Source organism: Pelobates fuscus, chromosome 2 (genome assembly GCF_036172605.1).
Source record: "Pelobates fuscus isolate aPelFus1 chromosome 2, aPelFus1.pri, whole genome shotgun sequence".
NCBI lineage: Eukaryota > Metazoa > Chordata > Amphibia > Anura > Pelobatidae > Pelobates > Pelobates fuscus.
Window position 1 is genome coordinate 100,072,440 of NC_086318.1, and position 23,257 is coordinate 100,095,696.

General features: G+C 41.6%; 1 protein-coding gene across 1 annotated transcript in view; it reads left to right on the forward strand.

The window, feature by feature from the left end:
- Positions 1–5,278: 5,278 nt before the first annotated feature.
- SLC9A9 (solute carrier family 9 member A9) overlaps positions 5,279–23,257 on the forward strand; it is an 807,694-nt gene continuing 789,715 nt past the window's right edge. The window contains exon 1 of the mRNA XM_063442493.1: positions 5,279–5,579. Within this exon, the coding sequence (XP_063298563.1) occupies positions 5,405–5,579 (175 nt within the window). The 5' untranslated portion in view covers positions 5,279–5,404. The remainder of the gene's footprint in view (positions 5,580–23,257) is intronic.

Sequence of the window (23,257 nt, forward strand, 5' to 3'; positions counted from 1 at the left end):
CACCTCTGATGCTCGCCTTCAAGATTTCTCGAGGGCTGCACCGTTCCTGTGGAAGTCGCTTCCCTCCTCCGTTAGATGCTCACCCAGTCTCAAGTCCTTCAAAAAATCGTAAAAAAAAACACTTCTTCATAAAAGCGTATCAATTAAACTGTTAATAGCTCCTGACTGATTCCTCTTCTGCAACTGTCACTAGTCTAATACTATCCTTACCTTTTGTGCAATTTTACCCCACTCCCTCTAGCATGTAAGCTCATTGAGCAGGGCCCTCAACCCCTCTGTTCCTGTGTGTCCAACTTGTCTGGTTACAACTACATGTCTGTTCGTCCACCCATTGTGCTGCAGAAATTGATGGCGCTATATAAATATAATAATAATAATAATAATAATAATAACATTGGGGGAATCATTATACTCAGCAGATGTAGCTGAACAGAATATGGGTTTCTGTACAGGAATAGCACACACCAGCTTTACAAAATACACATTACAAAAACCTTGTTACATGTGTATATGCCAAAATAGAGAAAAAAAAAACACAACACAATTTTACTGCAATATTTAGCAGAGATTGGCGATGAAATGGCTACGTAAAAAGTGTCAAAATAACCTTGGATAAATAGTCTGTGATGTCTACTTAATATAAATATATACTTTTGTGTGGCAATTTTGTTTTCTGTGATGGCTACTAAACCTACAAGACAAACATACCAACTTCTACAATTGCTTCACATTGAAATTGTATTTTAGTCCTTTTATTTTGTGACCTGTAACTTTCAAAATAAGCTGAAATCCTATACATAATATGTACTCTATAAATCAAGACACATAAATTAATTTATTTTGAATTACTTTTTCTAAGCTGGCCATATTATGCACACGCTATTATTGCCAAAACTTTTTTATAATTAATGAGAATTTATCTATGTGTATGTCACATAAAATTAAAGGGACACTATAGTCACCAGTACAACTACATGTATTCCTAACCCTATAGTGTTAACACGAACATCTAGCCCCCCTGGGCCCCTCATGACTCCATAAACATAGTAAAAATCTTACTGTATTCAAGCCAGAAGCTGTAAATCTGCATGCTGAGACTCAGGAAAAACAAGCAGTCTGCTGACATGTGATAGCCTGATCCAATCACAGTGCTTCCCCATTGGATTGGCTGAGACTGACAAGGAGGCAGATCAGGGGCAGAGCCAGCATGATTCAAACACAGCCCTGGCCAATCAGCATCTCCTCATAGAGATGAATTGAATCAATGAATCTCTATGAGGAAAGTTCAGTGTCTGCATGCAGTGGGAGGAGATACTGAATCACAGGATGCTCGTGCACACCAGATCTGAGTGGATGGAGGCATGCCTCCATCAACTCAGAAGTCCCTCTGGTTCACTCTGAGTGACTGCAACTGGAGGTGTTCCTAGCTTTCAATGTAAACACTGTATTTTCTCAGAAAATACAGTGTTTAAATGATAAAGGCTGCAGGGAGCTATAGTTCTCACCTGAACAACCTCATTAAGCTGAAGTTGTTCAGGTGACTATAGTGTCATTAAAGTGTCATTAAAGCCATTTTTGCCCTCTAAAAACAGTATATAATATGTGTTGGTGCAATAAATGACAGATGCAAATTGGGTTTGAACACAAACAGAATACAAAAGAATACAAAAATGGCTTGTGTCCTTAAGGGTAAGTCCAGTTTTTAAAGCTGCGTCCTTAAGGGGTTAAAGGGGAAAAAAAGGAGGGTAGGAGGTCATAACAATAATTATCTACCCCCTTTCCCACTACAAATCACAACCCTGATTACAGTTACAAAGAAAAAGTAAAAAAGGTTAAAAAACAACCAAACAAAAAAAAAAAAAAACGCAATCATCCAGAAGGGCCGGGTCAAAATAAATATGATATCTGGGATTAGTCCAGGAAGCTAGCCTAGATAAATACTGCATCTGAAGGCACCTAAACCAGGGTTAAATAATACCCCATAGACTCCCTATCAAAATACCTCTCAAAGGTCCTAATCCATAAGCCTTACTCTCGTACTCAGGGTGGTACAAGTGCTTAGAGGTAAAGGCAGGGCCGCCATCAGGGGGTGACAACCATGACGGTTGTCACGGGCCCGGCGGCCCTGGGGGGCCCGGACTGCTCTGGCAGTCCTGGGCCCTACTTTCCCTCCCTGCACACATAGATAGCGAATATCGCTATCTATGTGTGCAGCCGCGGGCCCCCCGGCTTCCCGGTTACCGCAGAGGGGGCCCAGGCAGCACACAGCCTCTTCTCTTCGCTCTCCTCTAATAACTCTCGCGAGACCCGGTTGCCATGGCAACGCTCCGCGGGTCTCGCGAGAGTTATTAGAGGAGAGCGAAGAGAAGAGGCTGTGTGCTGCCTGGGCCCTCTCTGCGGTATCAGGGAACCAGGGGGGCCCCACCATGCCACCGGACCACCAGGAATGGAATCTCCCCCCTCCCTAGACACAGGTAAGCAGGGATGGGGGAGAAACATTTAATTAAATGTAATTTTTTTTTATTATGTTAAAATGCCCCCCTCCCCCTCACCCCAGATTGCACATTTACACACACACACTGACACAACACACACACACACACTACATACACTGACACAACACACACACTGCATACACTAACACAACACACACACTATATACACTAACACAACACACACTACATACACTGACACAACACACACACTACATACACTGACACAACACACACACTACATACACTGACACAACACACACTGCATACACTGACACAACACACACACACTATATACACTAACACAACACACACACTATATACACTAACACAACACACACACACACTATATACACTAACACAACACACACTACATACACTAACACAACACACACTACATACACTGACACAACACACACACTACATACACTGACACAACACACACTGCATACACTGACACAACACACACTGCATACACCAACACAACACACACACGGCATACACTAACACAACACACACACGGCATACACCAACACAACACACACTGCATACACTAACACCACACACACTGCATACACTGACACAACACACACACTCTGCATACACTGACACAACACACACTGCATATACTAACACAATACACACTCTGCATACACTGACACAACACACACTCTGCATACACTGACACAACACACACTCTGCATACACTGACACAACACACACTGCATACACTAATACAACACACACACTGCATACACTAACACACACACTGTATACACTAACACAACACACACACACTGCATACACTAATACAACACACACACACTGCATACACTAATGCAACATGCACTCTGCATACACTACACACTAACCCACTCACTGCATCCACTATACTGACACACACTCTGCATTCGCTACACTAGCACACACTCTGCATTCGCTACACTAGCACACACTCTGCATTCGCTACACTAACACACACTCTGCATCCGCTACACACTAACACACTCTCTGCATTCACTACACATTAACACACTCTCTGCGTTCACTACACTAACACACTTTCTGCATTCACTACACTAACACACTCTCTGCATTCACTACACATTAACACACTCTCTGCATTCACTACAAATTTACACACACACTACATTCATTACACTGACACGCTCTGCATTCACTACACCCTAACACACACTCTGCATTTATTACACACTAACACACACTCTGCATTCACTAAACTATGCACACACTCTGCATTCACTATACTAACATACACTCTGCATCAACTGTACACACAGCATCCACTACACAAACATCTTGTATTCACAGTACACACACTACATCCACCACAAATTAAAACACTCTGCATTCACTATACACAGACACTGCGTCTAATACACACACTACATCCACTACAGACACTGCATCCACTAAACACATTTCATCTAGTACATACAAACACTACATCCACTACACAAACACACACTACATCACTGTACACACACTACATGCACTACTCAAACACACTTTGCGTTCACTATACACACTGCATCCGCTACACAAACACACACTCTGCATTCACTGCACAAACAGTATCTAATACACACAAACACTACATCCATTACACACATTCTAATTCACTTCCACTATACACACCGCATTCAGTCCCGCATCATTGTCAGCGGACTAGGTAGGGCGTGGGCGGGCCCGGGAGGGGGCAGAGGGCGGGGGGCCCAGACCTTGTGCTTTGTCAGGGGCCCCACAATTTCTGATGGCAGCCCTGGGTAAAGGTAAATCCCAACCATATAAAAATCAGAATCTGTCCCACTCACATCCTAACACCCCCCAAACCTGTAGCTGCGTCGAGGCAGCTCTAAAATAAAGAAGCTAGGCTTACTATCCTGGAAAAGTGCCAGATGGCAGCGCCCCTAGGAAACCCTAATAAAATAAAAATAGCCTATAATGGCGTCCTCCTCGACACGCGTTTCGCTGATATAATGCGACTTTGTCAAGAGTAGAAATGAACTGAGTTCACCGGCTGTTTTTATGTGTAGTAACATCTTGAGAAAAGTTCCATAGAGGGCTGAAATGTCCACACTTTTTCTGGTGTATAATTGCACAATAAAACTTCAAGATTTATTTGCAAAGTCCTGTGAGTGTCCCTTCTTTGATACTTTATATTTTGGCATGTGTTCGCTGGTGGCAGCGGATTACATGATCAGAAGGAGACTTTAAAATGATGTTCAAATTGTATTATTTCTCCACCTAAGTAATCACACAGTGAGTGACACTGAAAGGGTTAACACCCGTAACAGCCAGAACCCCCTATATAATAATAATAATAATAATAATAATGAACATATACAAGTATCTTGTTGATATGTAAACAATGCATTTGGAGTTGATCCACAACTGAAACAAACCTAGTGTTTATTATTTCACGTTGTGATTACCCTACAATAGCAGCATTCATCCGAGCTGCTGCTATTATTTGCATGGTTGCATAATTAAAACACAGCTTGTCTAATTTGACATCAATAACATGTGACATCACGGCAGGGATGGGTTTGCCCTAAGAGATGCTCAGCCAGGTAACCATTACCTAAGCACTGTGTACCTGGCTGCTCGTCGACGAGTGTGGGCGTTGTAGTCTAGCGAGTGCCAGCGTTCCCCAAGCACCAGCACATCGGCTGCGAGGAAAGAACTACAGTTCCCGGCATGCCCCGCGCGGGCTTGCTCTGTCAAGGAGCTTCCCAGTGATTGTGCAAGCTGATGGTGTAGCTAGCCCCTCCTTGGGTGCCGTTATGTGATACTTGCACACTTTGGCTACCAGTTTTAACACGTGTCCGTCTGTCTGTCTGTCTGTTCATCCCACAGCACTGCAAGAGAGGGGGATTAGAGCACTCAGGATGGGGGATGGAAGGAGCTCCAATACTGCAGGAGTTACGGATTTATTTCAGCACCAGGGAGCTCTGGAGCTCCTAGTCTTCAACTTTCTTCTCATCTTAACTATCCTCACCATCTGGCTCTTTAAGAACCGTCGGTTTAGGTTTTTACATGAAACAGGAGGGGCTATGGTCTATGGTGAGTGCCTGGTCAACCCACAAAATGAATGTCAGATGTATGTCCAATGATTTTAAAAAAATAATAAATTATAATAACTTATGGAGGATTTACTTTTGGTTCTCCAGTAGTTATGGACTACCATTCACATGATGCTAAGCTTGGTCCTCTATTAGTTATGGACTACCATTCACATGATGCTAAGCTTGGTCCTCTATTAGTTATGGACTACCATTCATATGATGCTAAGCTTGGTCCTCTATTAGTTATGGACTACCATTCACATGATGCTAAGCTTGGTCCTCTATTAGTTATGGACTACCATTCATATGATGCTAAGCTTGGTCCTCTATTAGTTATGGACTACCATTCACATGATGCTTAGCTTGGTCCTCTATTAGTTATGGACTACCATTCATATGATGCTAAGCTTGGTCCTCTATTAGTTATGGACTACCATTCACATGATGCTAAGCTTGGTCCTCTATTAGTTATGGACTACCTCTCACATGATTCTAAGCTTGGTCTTCCACTAGTTATGGACTGCCATTCACATGATGCTAAGCTTGGTCCTCTATTAGTTATGGACTACCTCTCACATGATTCTAAGCTTGGTCTTCCACTAGTTATGGACTGCCATTCACATGATGCTAAGCTTGGTCTTCCACTAGTTATGGACTGCCATTCACATGATGCTAAGCAGGTCACTTGGCTGGCTGAGCATCCTGGGATATTTAGTGCTCATCTGCTGGAACACTGAGTTACCCATTTTGCAAAACAAATATTATTTACTTTCATTGAGCAATGAAGGGGTTACATTGTTGCCTAAAGTGTTATTGCTCCATTTGGATCTGCTGGTGACATACAGGAAGAAGGATAGATATGCTTGCAGTATTCCATCCTGCCTTACTTCCTTCTCCTGTAAGTAGACTTTTGCAAACACAGCACAACTGCATCTATTTCCTATACTAATGCATCCATCAGAAGTGAATATTCACATCACAGGAAACAATTGCCTTGCCTTTTCAGCCTATTGCAGCCTGCTATAGATAAAGCTTTCTTTAATTAAATACAGGTCACATTTATTTTAAAACATAATGAAATTAAAACAATGTGTAGGGGTTTATTCTAGCCTGTTTGTGGAATACTCATGTATGGAATACACGGGTGTCCTTTATCATCGTGTCTTTCTAACAATGCATGCATTTGATGATTTATTCTCAATGGAGTGTTTGATAACAAAACCAGATGTTTTGGTTTATTTTTGGGGAAGGGTAAATCTTATTGACAGTCAGAGAGCTGAGCAATGTATGCAGTTTTTTTAAAAGTAACTGCAAAATCTGATGAGTTCCACTTTAATCAGCTTCTTTTTTATATAAACATTATGGTATGCGTTCTACGCACCAAGCGTTATCTAGAATCTAATATAACTGACTGTATTACTGGTTATTATTATTGATTATTGCACATATCCCTAATCTGTCGGCCTGTCATACTGTCAGAATCTTTTACAGTGCCTTGTCAGGAATACATATTACATTTAAAATTTTAGGCCAAATAGGCACACAAAAGAATTGTAGACTTGTCCAATTTTTCCAAGTTAACTATTGTACCCATAACACTGAAGTTAATTTAATTTTGTGGCTTAGTCACTAAACAGTGAACTCTAGTCTATTTACAACCAGACTGCAAAATCTAAACTAAACTAGGCATGCTGTAAGTACCGTATATTTGAATTGGAAAAAAAATAAAATAGACCCCTTTGAATTCACTTAAAATTACAAGGATTTGTGCTTTTTTTTTTTTACTCAAAAACTTTATTTGTTTACAAGACAGATCCCAATATATCCTTATTAAGGTATAAACACATACTGGGATATTTAGGGAATTTTTAATGTATTGTGCCAATAGAATGCTATTTTGTTAGCTTGGCAATTTAGATAAAACTATTTTATAATGCCCCGGTCAGTTGCACTTTTGTGGTTAACTTCTCTAGGGCCTAGTAACACACTGATTTGAATAAATGCATAGGTAGTGAGGGTTCTGCACAATATTTTAATAGGTAGATTTCTCTATGGTAACCTGTTTCTCAAGCAGACTTTGACAATTATTATTGAATTGCTCAGTTAGAAAAAAAAACAAAAAAAAAAACTTTTTTGTTTTGAATGAAACTTGTAGTAGACGTTGAAAGATTGACACACGTTATGATCTGGTCAACCACTTCCTGGGCCATGTCATTTTGAGCGGTAAAACACAGAACAGTTTTTTTGCATTGGTAAATGTCATGTGTGCATAGCTATTAATATCAGAATGCTAATTTTGCTTCGTTAAAAGGGATTGCAATCAGGGGCCTGGTTTACATCACAAGCACCAGTAAATTCCCCCTCCTCCAAACTAATAATAATACAAATAAAAATTGCTGTGTGTGTGTTTATGTATGTATGTATATGTGTGTGTGTGTGTGTGTGTGTGTGTGTGTTATATATATATATATATATATATATATATATATGTGAGTGTGTAAATGTCTGAATGCATGTCTGTGTGTTTGTAACTGTGTGGGTAACAGCTTCTTAAGTAGTGCAAGTAGCGGTGGGTGTTTTGGGGGGTAATAGTGTGGGTTGCAGTATGTGTGCGTGTGTGGACAGCTTTTAGGAAGTAGTGTGTGTAGTAGTAGTGTGAGCAGCAATGTGAGTAGAAGTGTATGTGCACAATCTGGGTAGCAGTAGGTGTAGCTGTGTGTGTACAGCCTGGGTAGCAGTAGGTGTAGCTGTGTGTGTACAGCCTGGGTAGCAGTAGGTGTAGCTGTGTGTGTACAGCCTGGGTAGCAGTAGGTGTAGCTGTGTGTGTACAGTCTGGGTAGCAGTAGGTGTAGCTGTGTGTGTACAGTCTGGGTAGCAGTAGGTGTAGCTGTGTGTGTACAGTCTGGGTAGCAGTAGGTGTAGCTGTGTGTGTACAGTCTGGGTAGCAGTAGGTGTAGCTGTGTGTGTACAGTCTGGGTAGCAGTAGGTGTAGCTGTGTGTATACAGTCTGGGTAGCAGTAGGTGTAGCTGTGTGTGTACAGTCTGGGTAGCAGTAGGTGTAGCTGTGTGTGTACAGTCTGGGTAGCAGTAGGTGTAGCTGTGTGTGTACAGTCTGGGTAGCAGTAGGTGTAGCTGTGTGTGTACAGTCTGTGTAGCAGTAGGTGTAGCTGTGTGTGTACAGTCTGTGTAGCAGTAGGTGTAGCTGTGTGTGTACAGTCTGTGTAGCAGTAGGTGTAGCTGTGTGTGTACAGTCTGTGTAGCAGTAGGTGTAGCTGTGTGTGTACAGTCTGGGTAGCAGTAGGTGTAGCTGTGTGTGTACAGTTTGGGTAGCAGTAGGTGTAGCTGTGTGTGTGCGCAGTCTGGGTAGCAGTAGGTGTAGCTGTGTGTGTGCGCAGTCTGGGTAGCTGTGTGTGCGTGCAGTCTGGGTCGCAGTATGTGTTGCTGTGTGGGTGCGCGAGCCCGTAATTTCTGAGTTAGTCAATCTGGCTCCTGTCCACTTCCTTAGTTACGTCATGAGAATGGGGCCATGCACAGATCAGGCTCCTTTAGACTGACTACAGTGACCCCAAAGTGCTGGATCTACCTGTTTCTGTCAGCAAGCAGCAGGAAGTAGGAAGGGGGCTTCTAACAGGCAGAGTAGATGCCCACATCAGGCATGCACCTGCAGGTAGGTGCCTACTCTGTCTAATGGAATTCTGTTCCTGATTGCAATGAATGTAAATTGCTTAAATTACTTGTTAAAAATAAACTCCCACAGGGAATACTAAGTATTATATAACTTTAGGACCTCTTCAAAAGAAAACACTGAATCAATGCTTTCCTATGGGAATTTCACTGGCGCTGGAAGTCTTCATGCAGAACCTTGAGGATATCCAGTGTCAGGTGACTCAGAGTCCAGTAAACCCCCTGAAGCACCGCTAGTGGCTGTCTGATTGACAGCCACTAAAGACTGTTTCTCTAAAACTGCAGTATTTTACATCGAAGGAGTAAGGGGGGGCAGGGACACTGCACCCAGACCACTTTAATGACAAAGTGGTGTGGGTGCCTGTAGTGTCCCTTTTAAAGCTAGGGAGGTTTGAGTTGCTGCCAACCAGTTGCAACAAATACAAGTGCGGGCCTGATGTGTGCCAGGTATGCCCAAGTACAGGATACAAAACAGAAGATGAGTCAGCGCTAATCAACACTTAAATAAAGGTAGGCAGCAACCCTAAAAAGGGAATCCCTCTAGCCCCTAATAAAAACACGGAAGATGGCAAAGAAAAAAAAAAAGGAATAAGGGCTGCGCCACAGAGATGAAGAGGGATACAACCGTATCTAATAGTACAATAAGAATAGTCTTTAGTGAGGAAATTTCATAAAAAAACGATGTCTTTAGTACTTAGATGAAAGTCATTAAGGTGCAAATCAATAAAGTCCTTGATGGGGTGTAGTATCCTCAATGACTTTAAAATCCAATATCTCCATATGTTTTTATATATGAAAGACAAAAGCATGGACAACCAATAGTGCAATGTGTCTAATCATAAATAAACCATTATAATTAGGAACAGTAACACACTCACATTTAAAAGAGCTATAGCCAGCTCTAGCATTAAGGGTGTACAGTGGTATAATCCCCACTTACAGGATATGCAGCACGGTTCCATGGTTGGGAGGGGTATCCAAAGCTCAGAGAAAGAATAAAAAGACGACTGATAGTGCATTCAGTAAGTAAAATATCTGTGATAGATAAATAAAATTATACTCACAAGAGTAGAGAAGGCTTATTTTTGTTTTTATTGAAACCCACTCCGCCTCCCTACCTTCGGGAGAGCTAAGTAGGACTTTCCTGGGGTCTAGTGGGGCTGGTCTCTTCTTGTGTGCGAGGGAGCAGTACTCTGCCTGTAGCTCCTCTCTGCTCCTTCGCGCTCTGTAATGATGCCGGGGCCGGAATGATGGCATCATTACAGAGCACGAGGGAGCAGAGAGGAGCTACAGGCAGAGTACTGCTCCCTCGCGCGCCGTCCACAATGCTCCCGCGGGCGGCCGCCCGCCTCCATGCTCCCGTGCGCGGCGGCCTCCTCAATGCTCCTCAGAGCTGCCGCATCCCAGGCGCCAAGGCGACATTTTTAGTCGCCGTGGCAACCTGGCATCTGGGATTTGTCGAGCCCTGCCCTAAGCTTGGTCCAGTTTTTCCTCTTTGTGCCTTATTTGAACCCCTTGTATCAATTGTAGTTGTTCACAAATTAGCTATACACGATGAGCAGGGATATTGTATATATCCTAGGTGCCTGAGAATAAATTAATATTATGTACCTCATGTCTTAAACTTGAAACCTAATTGCTTATTTTAAAATTACCTGATAAACTTCATTTTAAAAACACAGTTTAATTGGCGAGAATTATGTTATTTATGAATGAGTAATGTTCATTAAATAAAAAACAAAACAAAAACCCAAACCCTTTTTCACACAATAATTAGTATTTTGCTGCTTCTGGCAGCATTATACTGGTGGAAAGCTCATTATCCAATAATTAAGTTGTCTGTCTGTTACTCGCTGGTCCAAGTGTTTTCATGAATAATTATCACATACACAACCTGCAAAGTTTAGCAGTCACCTAATAATGCCACATACCCCTGAATCCAGTACTCTCTTATATTGGCCACAAACCCCTGTACAGTTTGCCAGACTGTTTGTCTGTTTTACAATAACAAATTTGAGTGGCAATATAATCCTGGGCTAAGTTACCCAGTGCTCACGTCCTATCACCAATTTTGGACACATTTGTTCTTCTGCATTAACGCTGTGGCAGCAGAGTGTCATAGTACCCGTGGGTTGCAGCAATGCTCTGTCTTTCTGCTTTAATTGGTCACATTGATGAAAGAACATGCAGACTTGGCTTTTATTGACACTCAGATAGGGCCCTCAACTGCACCATCAAATATACATCACTCTATGCACAATTTCTGGCATCACTAAATGCTACTGTTTAATGCCTTTTACAATTTAAAACCCTCAGTACTGATACATAAGTGTCCTTTTGTGGTTACTGTGTCTGTAAGCGCGTTTAGTTATTTGTGAACCCTGATTTCTGATATCCTGTCCTCTGTTTTATTTCCAATCCTATCTTAGGCTTGTTACAGAGTATGGTTTCCCCCACACACATACGGTACTTCCTTTCTCACTAACTCACTTCTATTGGTTTCTGTTGTCAAAGGGACCTGTCAGTCTTAACATTGACAGCTTAGTCTTGATCTCTTTGTAGGCCCTAATACACATGTATATGATCTGACAATACAAACGCCAACACTTTTGACTTCTAAAGTACACAGACCATTAATTATGCACATGTGTATCTGCCTAAAATATAAACAATAGCATAATACTACCACAATAGTAAGCTCGTTTGAGCAGGGCCCTCTTTAACCTATCGTTTCTGTAAGTTTTCTTGTAATTGTCCTATTTATAGTAAAATCCCCCCTTTAATAATATTGTAAAGCGCTACGGAATCTGTGGGCGCTATATAAATGGCGATAATAATAGTATACTTATAGCTCTGCACCACAGTGCCTCGATTACATTTTCACACCATCTTCTATTCATCTGTCTCCACTTTTGTTACAAAATCCATAGTGGTGTTTTTTTTCTTTTCTTTATGAATGCACAGTTCTCCTATTGGCTGTCAGCCATCTTCAGGCTTTGCATATATCTCTCCATAAACTCCAGATCCTGGTGATCTCTTCCAAACAGGATATTTAGAGGAGAACTTCTGTCATTTATTTTTTTTTCCCCTTCATTCCCATCGTTTGATTGCATCCTTGTGTAATGCATTCTCTACATAATGCGTAAACAAAGATGGAACTGGGGTTCACTCCAGTTTTAATGCCCCTTAAAAGAATAAAGGTGCAATAATAGTGAAACAAATATCTAAGCAGTGCATAGACATTTTGTAACCGGGAATCAGTGAGGACACGTTTTCACATCATCTTATTTTATTTATAACCCCTCCGGTCTAATGTTTCTGTGCTGAACATTTACCCGGGCTGTGTTTGGAAAGTCTATTACTGTAGAAACATTTGGTCAAACACCTTATCCTATGAAGTCTAATACCTGTCTGAACTCTAAATCTTAGAAGCCCTCAGCATTTCACCTCAAATTGCCATCTTGAAGGATTTGGATACGAGCCAAAATCTTCTTTCGGATTACAGAGAGTACTGATGCACCGTTGAGCAATAGGAGCAATGCTTGGCTGATGTAAGTGGTTTTGTCAGCAGTATTGCTCTTTTCTGAACAATTATCAGTTCACTGTGTCATATCTCATTTGTGGCTGATTTGAAATAGAAGGCAGCATGACAAAGAAATGGTCTTCTATGCTAGCAGATTGCAAAACAAGAAGCAAATTATTAGTATTTCATTTCTTGGTGTTATGGAAAATGTCTCTGGAACAAGCGAGGCGACATCTACGATCAGGAATACTTATAAAAACTGCTGTCACTGCTATCCGGCATAAGCCATTAGAATCAGTGTAATTACATAAGATGAATCAGGTTGGACAGTGTTGAAGGGGGGGAGGGAATTGAAGAGAAATTAATTTTAGTTTTGGTTAGTATTCTGCGTTTCCCAGTCATTAGGAGAACTGGAGGTGCGGAGACCTTTTTTTCTTAAATAAAATTATGATTCCACTTGAAAGATCCACATGGATTTATTAAAGCAGGAGCCAGCTAAAAAAAGTTAGGAGCCAGTTTTTTATTTTTATTTTTTTGCAGTTATTTTGTTTTTGTCCAAAGCTTTAATTTCAATGACAAGAATACAATTCTTAAAAAGACACTATAGTCACCAGAACCACTGTAGCTTAACCCCTTAGGACCTGGCTCTAAACGCCTTTCTACTTACCTGGTCGCCGGCGATCGCGGTGTGGGGACTCGCCTGGCAGCCCAGGGAGTCCCCCTCTATCCGTTTTGGCACCCCTGGGCCATGTGATCCCAAGGACCTCGCGATCACATGGACGGCATAGCTGTCCATAGCAATGCCAGCAGGGGGAGTGCCTTTAATGACAGGTACTCTCCTTGCTGCTTGGAAAAAAAAATTATAAAAACCATTTTAAACAATGTAAAATTTAATTATATATACTTTAGATCATATATATATTTATTATATATATGATCTGTGTGTGTGTGTGTGTATGTATGTATGTGTATATATATATATATATATATATATATATATATATATATATATATTTAAAATATGTAAATACATTAAAAATAAAATAAAAAAATAATAAAAAATATATATGTGTAAATTCGTTCTGTATTTTAAAATTCTTATATATATCTAAAAATACATGAAGAACAAAATATATATCTATATACAAAAGCATATACGTATATATCACTATATATATATATATATATATATATATATATTCATATAAAAAATTATGTGTGTATGTATGTGTGTGTGTGTGTATATATATATATATATATATGTATATATATATATATATAATGTGTGTGTGTGTAATAATTCTACGTATATATTTATGTAATAATATTACATAATTAGGTCATTTTATTAATTACAATTTGTGGGATCTGCCTGACAACCCAGGCCGAAATTCCAGGGAATTTAATTTGCTAGCACTATATTTAACCCTGTAACTTTCCAAAACACCATAATATCTGTACATGGGGGGTACTGTTTTACTCGGAAGACTTTGCTGAACACAAATATTAGTGTTTCAAAAAAGTAAAATGTATTACAACGATGCTATCATCAGTGAAAGTTAAATTTTTTTGAATTTTTCACACACAAATGGCACTTACACGGACGATATAATTGTTGTGATACGTTTTACTGTTTTGAAACACCAATATTTGTGTTTAGCGAAATCTCCTGAGTATAACAGTAGCCCTCATGTACAGATTTTATGGTGTTTTCAAAAGTTACAGAGTCAAATATAAGGCTTGCGTTTCAGTTTTTTGACATTGAAATTCGCCAGATTGGTTACGTTGCCTTTGAGACCGTATGGTAGCCCAGGATTGAAAATTACCCCCATGATGGCATACCATTTGCAATAGTAGACAACCCAAGGTATTGCAAATGGGGTATGTCCAGTCTTTTTTAGTAGCCACTTAGTCACAAACACTAGCCAAAACTAGCGTTCAAATTAGTTTTGTGCATTTTTCACACACAAACAAATATTAACACTAACTTTGGTCAGTGTTTGTGACCAAGTGGCTACTAAAAAAGACTGGACATACCCCATTTGCAATACCTTGGGTTTGCTTTTGCAAATGGTATGCCATCATGGGGGTAATTCTCATTCCTGGGCTACCATACGGTCTCAAAGGCAATGTAACCAATCTGGCAAATTTCAATGTCAAAAAACTGAACAAAAATACATAACTTAATGTGACTTAATATTTCCATAGAATGTGTCAAAGTATGGATGCATGTTTGTATAATGTTGATGTGCATCAATTTTAAAGTATAAATGTGTAGTGGCAGAGGTTCGTTTGCATGTAGTGTAAGAGTGCAAATGCAATGTTCTACCAGTGAGTATAACAGGTGTGTGTGTGTGAAAGCAGAGGTATCTGTATGGACTGTTGACAGGTGAATTAAGGGCATGTTTATGCCCAGTATCTGTGTATGCTGTGGTATAATTTTGTTGAGGGCCTCTTTGTGTGAATAAAGGGAAATGTTGGTGTATAATCAGGGACGTATTAGCCGCGAGGCAAACAAGGCATTTGCCTTGGGCGGCACTTTCCAGGGGGCGGCAAAAAAAGCCGCCCCCAAATGCCCAGGGCAAATGTCTTGTTAGCCTTGCAGCTAACTGATAATCCGGGCGTGCAGGCTGCTGGGCGGCGCTGTGAGGGAGCACTTTCCCCTTAGCGCTCTGCTCAGCTCTCTCGCGCGCCGCAGAGCTGAGAGCCGGAATATGATGTCATATTCCGGCTTCCGGCATCACTTTGCGGCGCGCTAGGGAGCTGAGCATAGCGCTCAGGGGAAAGTGCTCCCTCGCCAGCGCCGCCCAACCGACCGCCCGCCCAGCAGCCCCACTAGACCCCAGGGAGAGGGAGAACCCCCCCCAACCCCCCCAAAGGTAAGGAGGCTGGGGGGGGGGTTAAATAAATAAAAAAATAAAAATAAAAAAAGTGTGTGTGTGTGTGTGTATTTAGAAGGCGGGGAAGGGTTGGGTGGGGGTGGCGCGGAGGAGGAGGGGGGGCCTAGGGCAGCACAAAACCAGGATACACCACAGTGTATAATTGGAAAAGTGCATTAGTGTAGAGAGTCTGTGTATGATTTCAGTGGTAGAGTTGTAAGGAGTGTTTGTATCTGAGCAGTGTGTGTGACTTTGAGTGCAATCGTGAGGATTGTGAATCAGCGGTGTGTCTGTGTGTATATGGAGTGTAAGCATGTGTAAATTATGTGTGTAGTAGAATTTTCTCTGTGTGTGAATGAGGAGTGTAATTAAAATGTGTCAAAATGTATGTGTATGAGAAGTTTATTTATATGGTGCAAGTTTTTTCTACATCTTTTTGGATACCCCCACCTCCTTTAGTGTCTTTTTTTTTACAATTGTCAACCACTTGTGTATTTACACCACTCACCTGTTTGTCTCTACATTATATCCTCTTTTGTCACACCTGCCCATTACCCTCCTGTGACTCTCTAATGTGACCTTCACAACTGTTACATGTCACATGTCTCCTTCCCAAATACCCCAGTTGTGCTTTTCCCACTTTTCTCTCACATTCCGGACAGAATTTTCTAACTCAAAACTTTCATTGTGATGAACCCCACATGTCTGTGTAAACCCTCTGCCAATTTACACCCATTAATCCCACATGTGACTCTGTCTGTCATCCCACAATTCCTGTCTTTTCACCAGCCTCTCTTTCCCCATTCTCCATACTTTTCAAACATCTCTATTGCTGTCTACAAATACTTATTTATATATGCCCCTTTACTATGAATTTCTCACTCTGATTGCTCCCCTAGATCGATTCCATGCTCTGTTCCTTACATTGTTCTCTTCCCATGGCACTCCTTGCCTTTCTTCTGTTTTTCTATTGCTTTCACCAACTTCTCTCTCCATCTTCCCCTTTTCTCCTTTACCTACCTCTCTCATGTTTCCTGTTGTCTCTGCCAGACTGCTCCTCCCTCCGCTCAGTGTCTGTGAGAGGAGAGAGCAAAGTGGAGACCTGCCAGGTCTCATTTAGCACAGGGGGGGTGGGGATGATGTGCAGTGCAGTAGGTTGCTGGAGCACCTGGCGTGATCAGGGGCCCTCAACCTGTCGATGGAGGAGATTTCTTTAAATTTGCCTTTCCAGTTGGAGAGATCTTTGATCTCTGCAGGTGGAGCATGGCTGTGTGGTTCCGGCCCCTGGCTGTATCTGGCCGTCAGTCCATGAACAATGTGCTTGAGTGGTCAACCTGCCCCTGAATATAAATACACTGTCATGTATAAGAATCCGGACTGGAGTGATAAATATATTTTCATTTTAATATAACCCAGATATAGAATCTACAGAGGCATCAGGCACCAGAGGTGTTTTTAATTGGCCTAATCTTGTGATTGATAATTACAGATGGAGCAGGCATGGCGTAGTCTTACGTGGTTGACGACATACTAGCTAGGGATAGGAGAAAGAGATGAAATTACGATTTTGCTAAGCACATGTACTTTAGAGTGGCCATGTTGGCATAATTGTTGGGTCTGTCCTGGGTGCTATTTCTTTGAAAAGTAATTTTTGGGTTTTTGAGACTATGCATTAGCTCAGTGATAGTATAGGTAATTGCAAAACAAGGCTCACATGATATATACAGGCCCACTGGTTATGGAAAACAGGAGTGTGGCGTAAACGGTACACACCGAGATGAGGTGGAACAGTATTGTGAACAAGATCCTAAACACACATGGAAAAACCTGAGAGACAAACACATAAAATTGAAGTCTCTCTGTCCATTTGAAATTTTGGGATGTATGGGATTGACAAAAATCGGAGAAACTAGCCTATGGAGAGATGATGAAGGGAGAAAATTGATTAAAACCCTTTTTAAAGAGACAAGGAGGGGAAAAAACCAGACTGTAGAGCTAGGGAGCAGTTATTTGCTGGAGGGATGAACATGCCAAATCAACATGCTGGCCCAGCCTTTAACATCAAGTTTCACAACATTTTTAAAATGTTATTATGATTATACCAATTCAAATGATAGTATTTAATGGTATGGTCAGAATTAAAATAAGATTACATTTCTTTCAAACATTATCCCTGAAAGGGAGCTAGAACAGATGTAAGGACACAGAATGAAGTTAAACATAATAAAAAAAATATTGTTTCCAGAATGAAGCAGTAAACCAATAAAAAAACAAAAACTATCTTAAACTTTGGTACACATTTTGGCCTTGGTAAACAATTTATTAAGGAAACATTTTTCAATGTAACCTTTTCTATTTAAAAATAATAATAAAAAATTTAATATATATTATTTTTTTTTATTATATATACTCTCTCTCTCTCTCTCTCTCTCTCTCTCTCCCTCTCTCTCTCTCTCTCTCTCTCTCTCTCCCTCTCTCTCCCTCTCTCTCTCTCTCTCTCCCTCTCTCTCTCTCTCTCTCTCTCTCTCTCCCTCTCTCTCTCTCTCTCTCCCTCTCTCTCTCTCTCTCTCTCTCTCTCTCTCTCTCTCTCTCTCTCTCTCTCTCTCTCTCCCTCTCTCTCCCCTTGTCCCCGCATTCACTGCTCCTGGTCTCCAGCCAATTTATTTATTCCCAGACAGAATGCACTCAAAGGTCTTAGTAGTTGAATCAAAATGTGCTTTTATTTAGCAACTTCAATGAATACAAGTCATGTTGACGTTTCAGTTCAACCAGACTTTTATCAAGATAAATAATATAAGAATAAATAGTGCATTAAGAAAACCTATTTCCATCATGGACAGACAGACACTTTTCGGTCCCAGGCATAAATGTGATACTGATTAGGTATGTCTCCTACCTTCATCAATTACATATTACACAAATGCGTAACTAGAAACCACCAGGCCCCAGTGCCCCCCCACATGCACTGACAGACACACACACATGCACTGACAGACAGACAAACAAACGCACTGATAGACACAGACAAACAGACACTCAAACTGACAGACAGGCACATACACAGACACTCACACACACTTTCACATTCTAACAATTAAATATTTGAGGCCCACCCAGCCTTTCTACCTCTTGGAGAGCTGGTGTGGGTCCTCTCCCTGGGGTCTAGTGTGGGGCTTTGCTGTAATCTGGCATTTCCTCTCTCCTCCCGTGCGCTGTTTAGTATGCCTTGGCCAGAATGACGTCATATTTCGGCTCCCGGCATATGAGAGAGAGAGAGAGAGAGAGAGAGAGAGAGAGAGAATGCAGATCAGCCTCCCTCGCCGTCCACACTGCCGCCGCCTGCCTCCTGTCCTCAGACCTCCTTACAGAGTAGGCACCTACCATCCAGATAAGCAGGTTCCTACTCTGCCTCAATGAGTAAGAGCCAATTTAGGGGTGCCCAAAGGTGGCCTCCTCGGCTCCCTCACCTTCGGCGGCTCACGGTCGCAGGGATCAGCAGGGCGGCCGGGCTCCCTGGAGTGATGGGCCCAGTCGCAGCTCTGACCCCTGCGACTGTGGTAGTTCCACCACTGCATATATACAATATTACATATCCTCAGCATGATATTTAAACGGTTAGGTTTAGCTTTGTAATTCTCTTGGTAAAAGTCCGGTTGGACTGAAACATCGACATGACTTGTATTCACTGAAGTCGCTAAATAAAAGCACATTTTGATTCCACTATTTAGACCTCCGAGTGCACTCTATCTGGGATATGTATTAAGGCCGTTTGGCCTGTATTTGTGGGAGGGGCTTAAATTAATTCACTCCCCTATATAAGGGACACCCCTTACCTGACTCATATCGCTTGAGGTCAGCATCAGAATGATTTCCACTTCCGGGTCATCCAGACGCCATTTAACCTGATTACTCCATGAGGTTTTCTAAGCTGAGCTGTGTCAGGAATCCAGCCACAGGCTTTTCCGGCTTACCACCTTCTTAATTCAATCCATCGCCGTGGATGGTGCCCAAGTGACTCACAAACCGTAAGTCGACCTACCCGTTACGCCAGGCATCAGTCCCACGGCACCATTCACGGGTCAGGTCCTCACTTTACGGCTGCATTTTGTCTAAGTCTGTTCTAAAACTATTGCATGTTCATGCATATCATTTGTTTAAACCCCCTACCAGTCTTTGGGTGTACTGCAGGCTTCTTAGACATAATCACATTTCATGTACAAACCAATGAACCACCGCATTTTTGCCTACACACTGACCCCTACCGGTCATTCAGTGTACTACAGGCTTCTTAGACATTATTGCATTTCATGTACAAACCATTAAACCACTGCATTTTCGTCTGCACACTGACCCCTACCGGTCATTCAGTGTACTACAGGCTTCTCAGACATTATTGCATTTCATGTAAAAACCAACCAACCACCACATTTTTCACCTACACACTGACCCCTATCGGTCATTCGATGTACTACAGGCGTCTTAGATGTTTTTTGCATTTTCATATACAAACCAATAAACCACTGCATTTTCACCTACACACTGACCCCTACCGCTTTTTGGTGTACTACAGGCTTCTTAGATATTATCGCATTTCATGTACAAATCAACGAACAACTCTTTTTTCGCCTACACACTGACCCATACTGGTCTTTTGGTGTACTACAGGCTTCTCAGACATTATTGCATTTCATGTACAAACCAACAAAACACTGCATTTTTCACCTACACACTCGGTGTACTACAGGCTTCTTAGACGTTTTTGCTTTTCATGTACAAAGCAATAAAGCACTGCATTTTCACCTACACACTGACCCCTACCAGTCATTCAGTGTACTACAGGCTTCTCAGACATTATTGCATTTCATGTACAAACCAACGAACCACTGCATTTGCGCCTACACACTGACCCATACCGGTCATTCAGTGTACTACAGGCTTCTCAGACATTATTGCACTTCATGTACAAACCAACTAACCACAGCATTTTCGCCTACATGCTGACCCCTACCGGTCAATCGGTATACTATTGGCTTCTCAGACTTTATTTCACTTCATAAGCAAACAAACTAACTACAGCATTTTCACTTTTATACTGACTCCTATCTGTCAAACGGTAGGATTAACCCCTTAAGGACACATGATATGTGTGACATGTAATGATCCCCTTTTATTCCAGAAGTTTGGTCCTTAAGGGGTTAAAGGGTATTTTAACATACAATCAGCATTTCTGACCCCTACTGGTCAACAGCAAAACAGTCTTCACATGTCATATACAATTTACCAGCCAATATAAATTACACATAAGATTGTTTTAAACATAACTATAAACCATAAATTAAACTCCAGCACGGGCTCAACTTCATGTTTAATTCACAATAATTTACATTTCACATCAAGACCATCAGTGGTTCTATCAACACTGCCAGCTACAGGTCTGTCAAGTACATTGACAATTTTCATGGGGTTTTACAAACACCAAAGCACTGACGCCTATAGGTCAACAGACAAACAACATTTCACATACCAATCAGTATCCAACTACACTGCCACCTATAGGGCACTCGGCAGATCTCCAGTGCACTTGCATTTTGCAACACCAGGTTCACTGACCCCTACCATTCAATAAGACATCCAACAATTCACATAGCAAGCACTATATCAACATCTGGTATAAATACATATATTATTGCACAATAGAAGACGCATCTGTATATACGTAACTGGTAATATAGTTCACATACATTTTTCACAGCACGCTGCTCACGCAACAGACTTTCCCCTAGCAAGGGGACATACAACATACAAGGTGGAGACAGACCACATTTTCACTTGTACATACGGCACTTAATGGGTTACGATTGATACATATTTAACCAGTATGGCTACGATGTTTAATATTTACACATCACGGCACTTTACTTTTCACATATACTGTACGTATTAAGATAAGCTTGGTCTATGCCATATTTCCTTATGCCATACAGTTTTATCCATTCAGGTTACAGTTACCACTAAAAAACCTATAGGGATTGTCAGGTTCAATACCATACTACCAAGTACATACACCTGCTCACGTAGTTATTCATCTCTTACCTTCCCTGGAATAGTAATAGTATACTGGCAATTAGGGTTTTATGGCCCAATAGGTATTACCCCCTTTTTTCTCTGCATTATGCTTCGGTTAGTGGTCCCGCGAGGCCAACACCCCGCCTCACACTCGGAGGCATACACCCCTCGGGCCACTCGTGAGCTAGCCGCCTCGCATTGTATCATAGAGAGGGCCTCACCTGTCACTCCCCTTCCTATTTTCTGGTTACTGTCACCGAGAGGCCAACATCCTGCCACAACGTTCGGTGGCCACTCAAAATCCCCTCGCGCCAAGCATAGATAGAGCCTCTCAAGCCACTTGGCAACTAGCAGGGCCTCACCAGTCACCAAAAAACACCAAGCCTAATCGTTTCGCCTTACGGCTTAGCTAGCAAGCCAGTACAAGAACTCTGGGTACAAATAATAATTGTAGTCTTTATTGTTATTTAAGTATTTCTCAAAAAGATGGTGAAGAATCACCTCTTCCTAGCACCCCGGCTAGAATTGATACACCTTCAAGCAGAGGAGATGTTGCTAGTCCAGCAGCAATCAGATCCTGGACGATCCCACACATTACCACCGACCTAAGGAGGTGACAAATCCCCTACCCTGCTACAGCAAGGAAAGCAGAGTTATTCAAACTCCTCCATACATCAACGGACAACACGGAGGCAGGGGAAGGCCCAGCTACATCAACTCAGGTGACACCCAGGCTATACTAGCCTCACTCATAAACTCATGAGCCAAAAAATTTATGACAGACTGGCAATCTCGAGTTGGTCATCACAGCCCTCACAAGGCTGGGCCTCACGCTACTGTACAACCAGCACCAACCAAAACTCTGTTACCTGGTACAATCAATTCTTATGACACACAAGATGTTAACCCTGCACGTATGATGTCAGCACATTGGGGAAGCAAGGCATATATATATATATATATATATATATATATATATGTATATATATATATATATATATATATGTATATGTATATGACGTATCTGTGGTGGTCAGATCCAGGGATTCCAGGTAAATCGGGAACTGACCATCCCTTGGTTGGGTTGGCAATTGGAATATGTAGAGATGTTTATTTTTGCAGGTACCCATACTGAAGGGATTTTGTCCCAAACAAATGGACGAGCGCTCTCAGGCTCCAGGTACCAGCACCTCTGAACTACCAGAGACCATTGATATGAGTAGTTGCATTGTATATAGACTGTTGCAGATGTGTTCAAATGGTTCAGGGCACATGACAAACCATGTGTCCCAATACAACTTACAAATAACGTACTCACCATCTGTACACACCAATGCATTTTCAACACTACTGACTCATCACCCTTCCAGACTTGTAGTAGATTTACTAAAGCTCTGGAGCTTCAAAGGGCTCCCATACAGGTATCATAAACACACCTGCAAGGGATATAGCATGCCCTCATTTGCAGTCAGCACAACAAAACCATTGGCTGTAAACACACTCATAGCCAAGATTTGCAGAGGG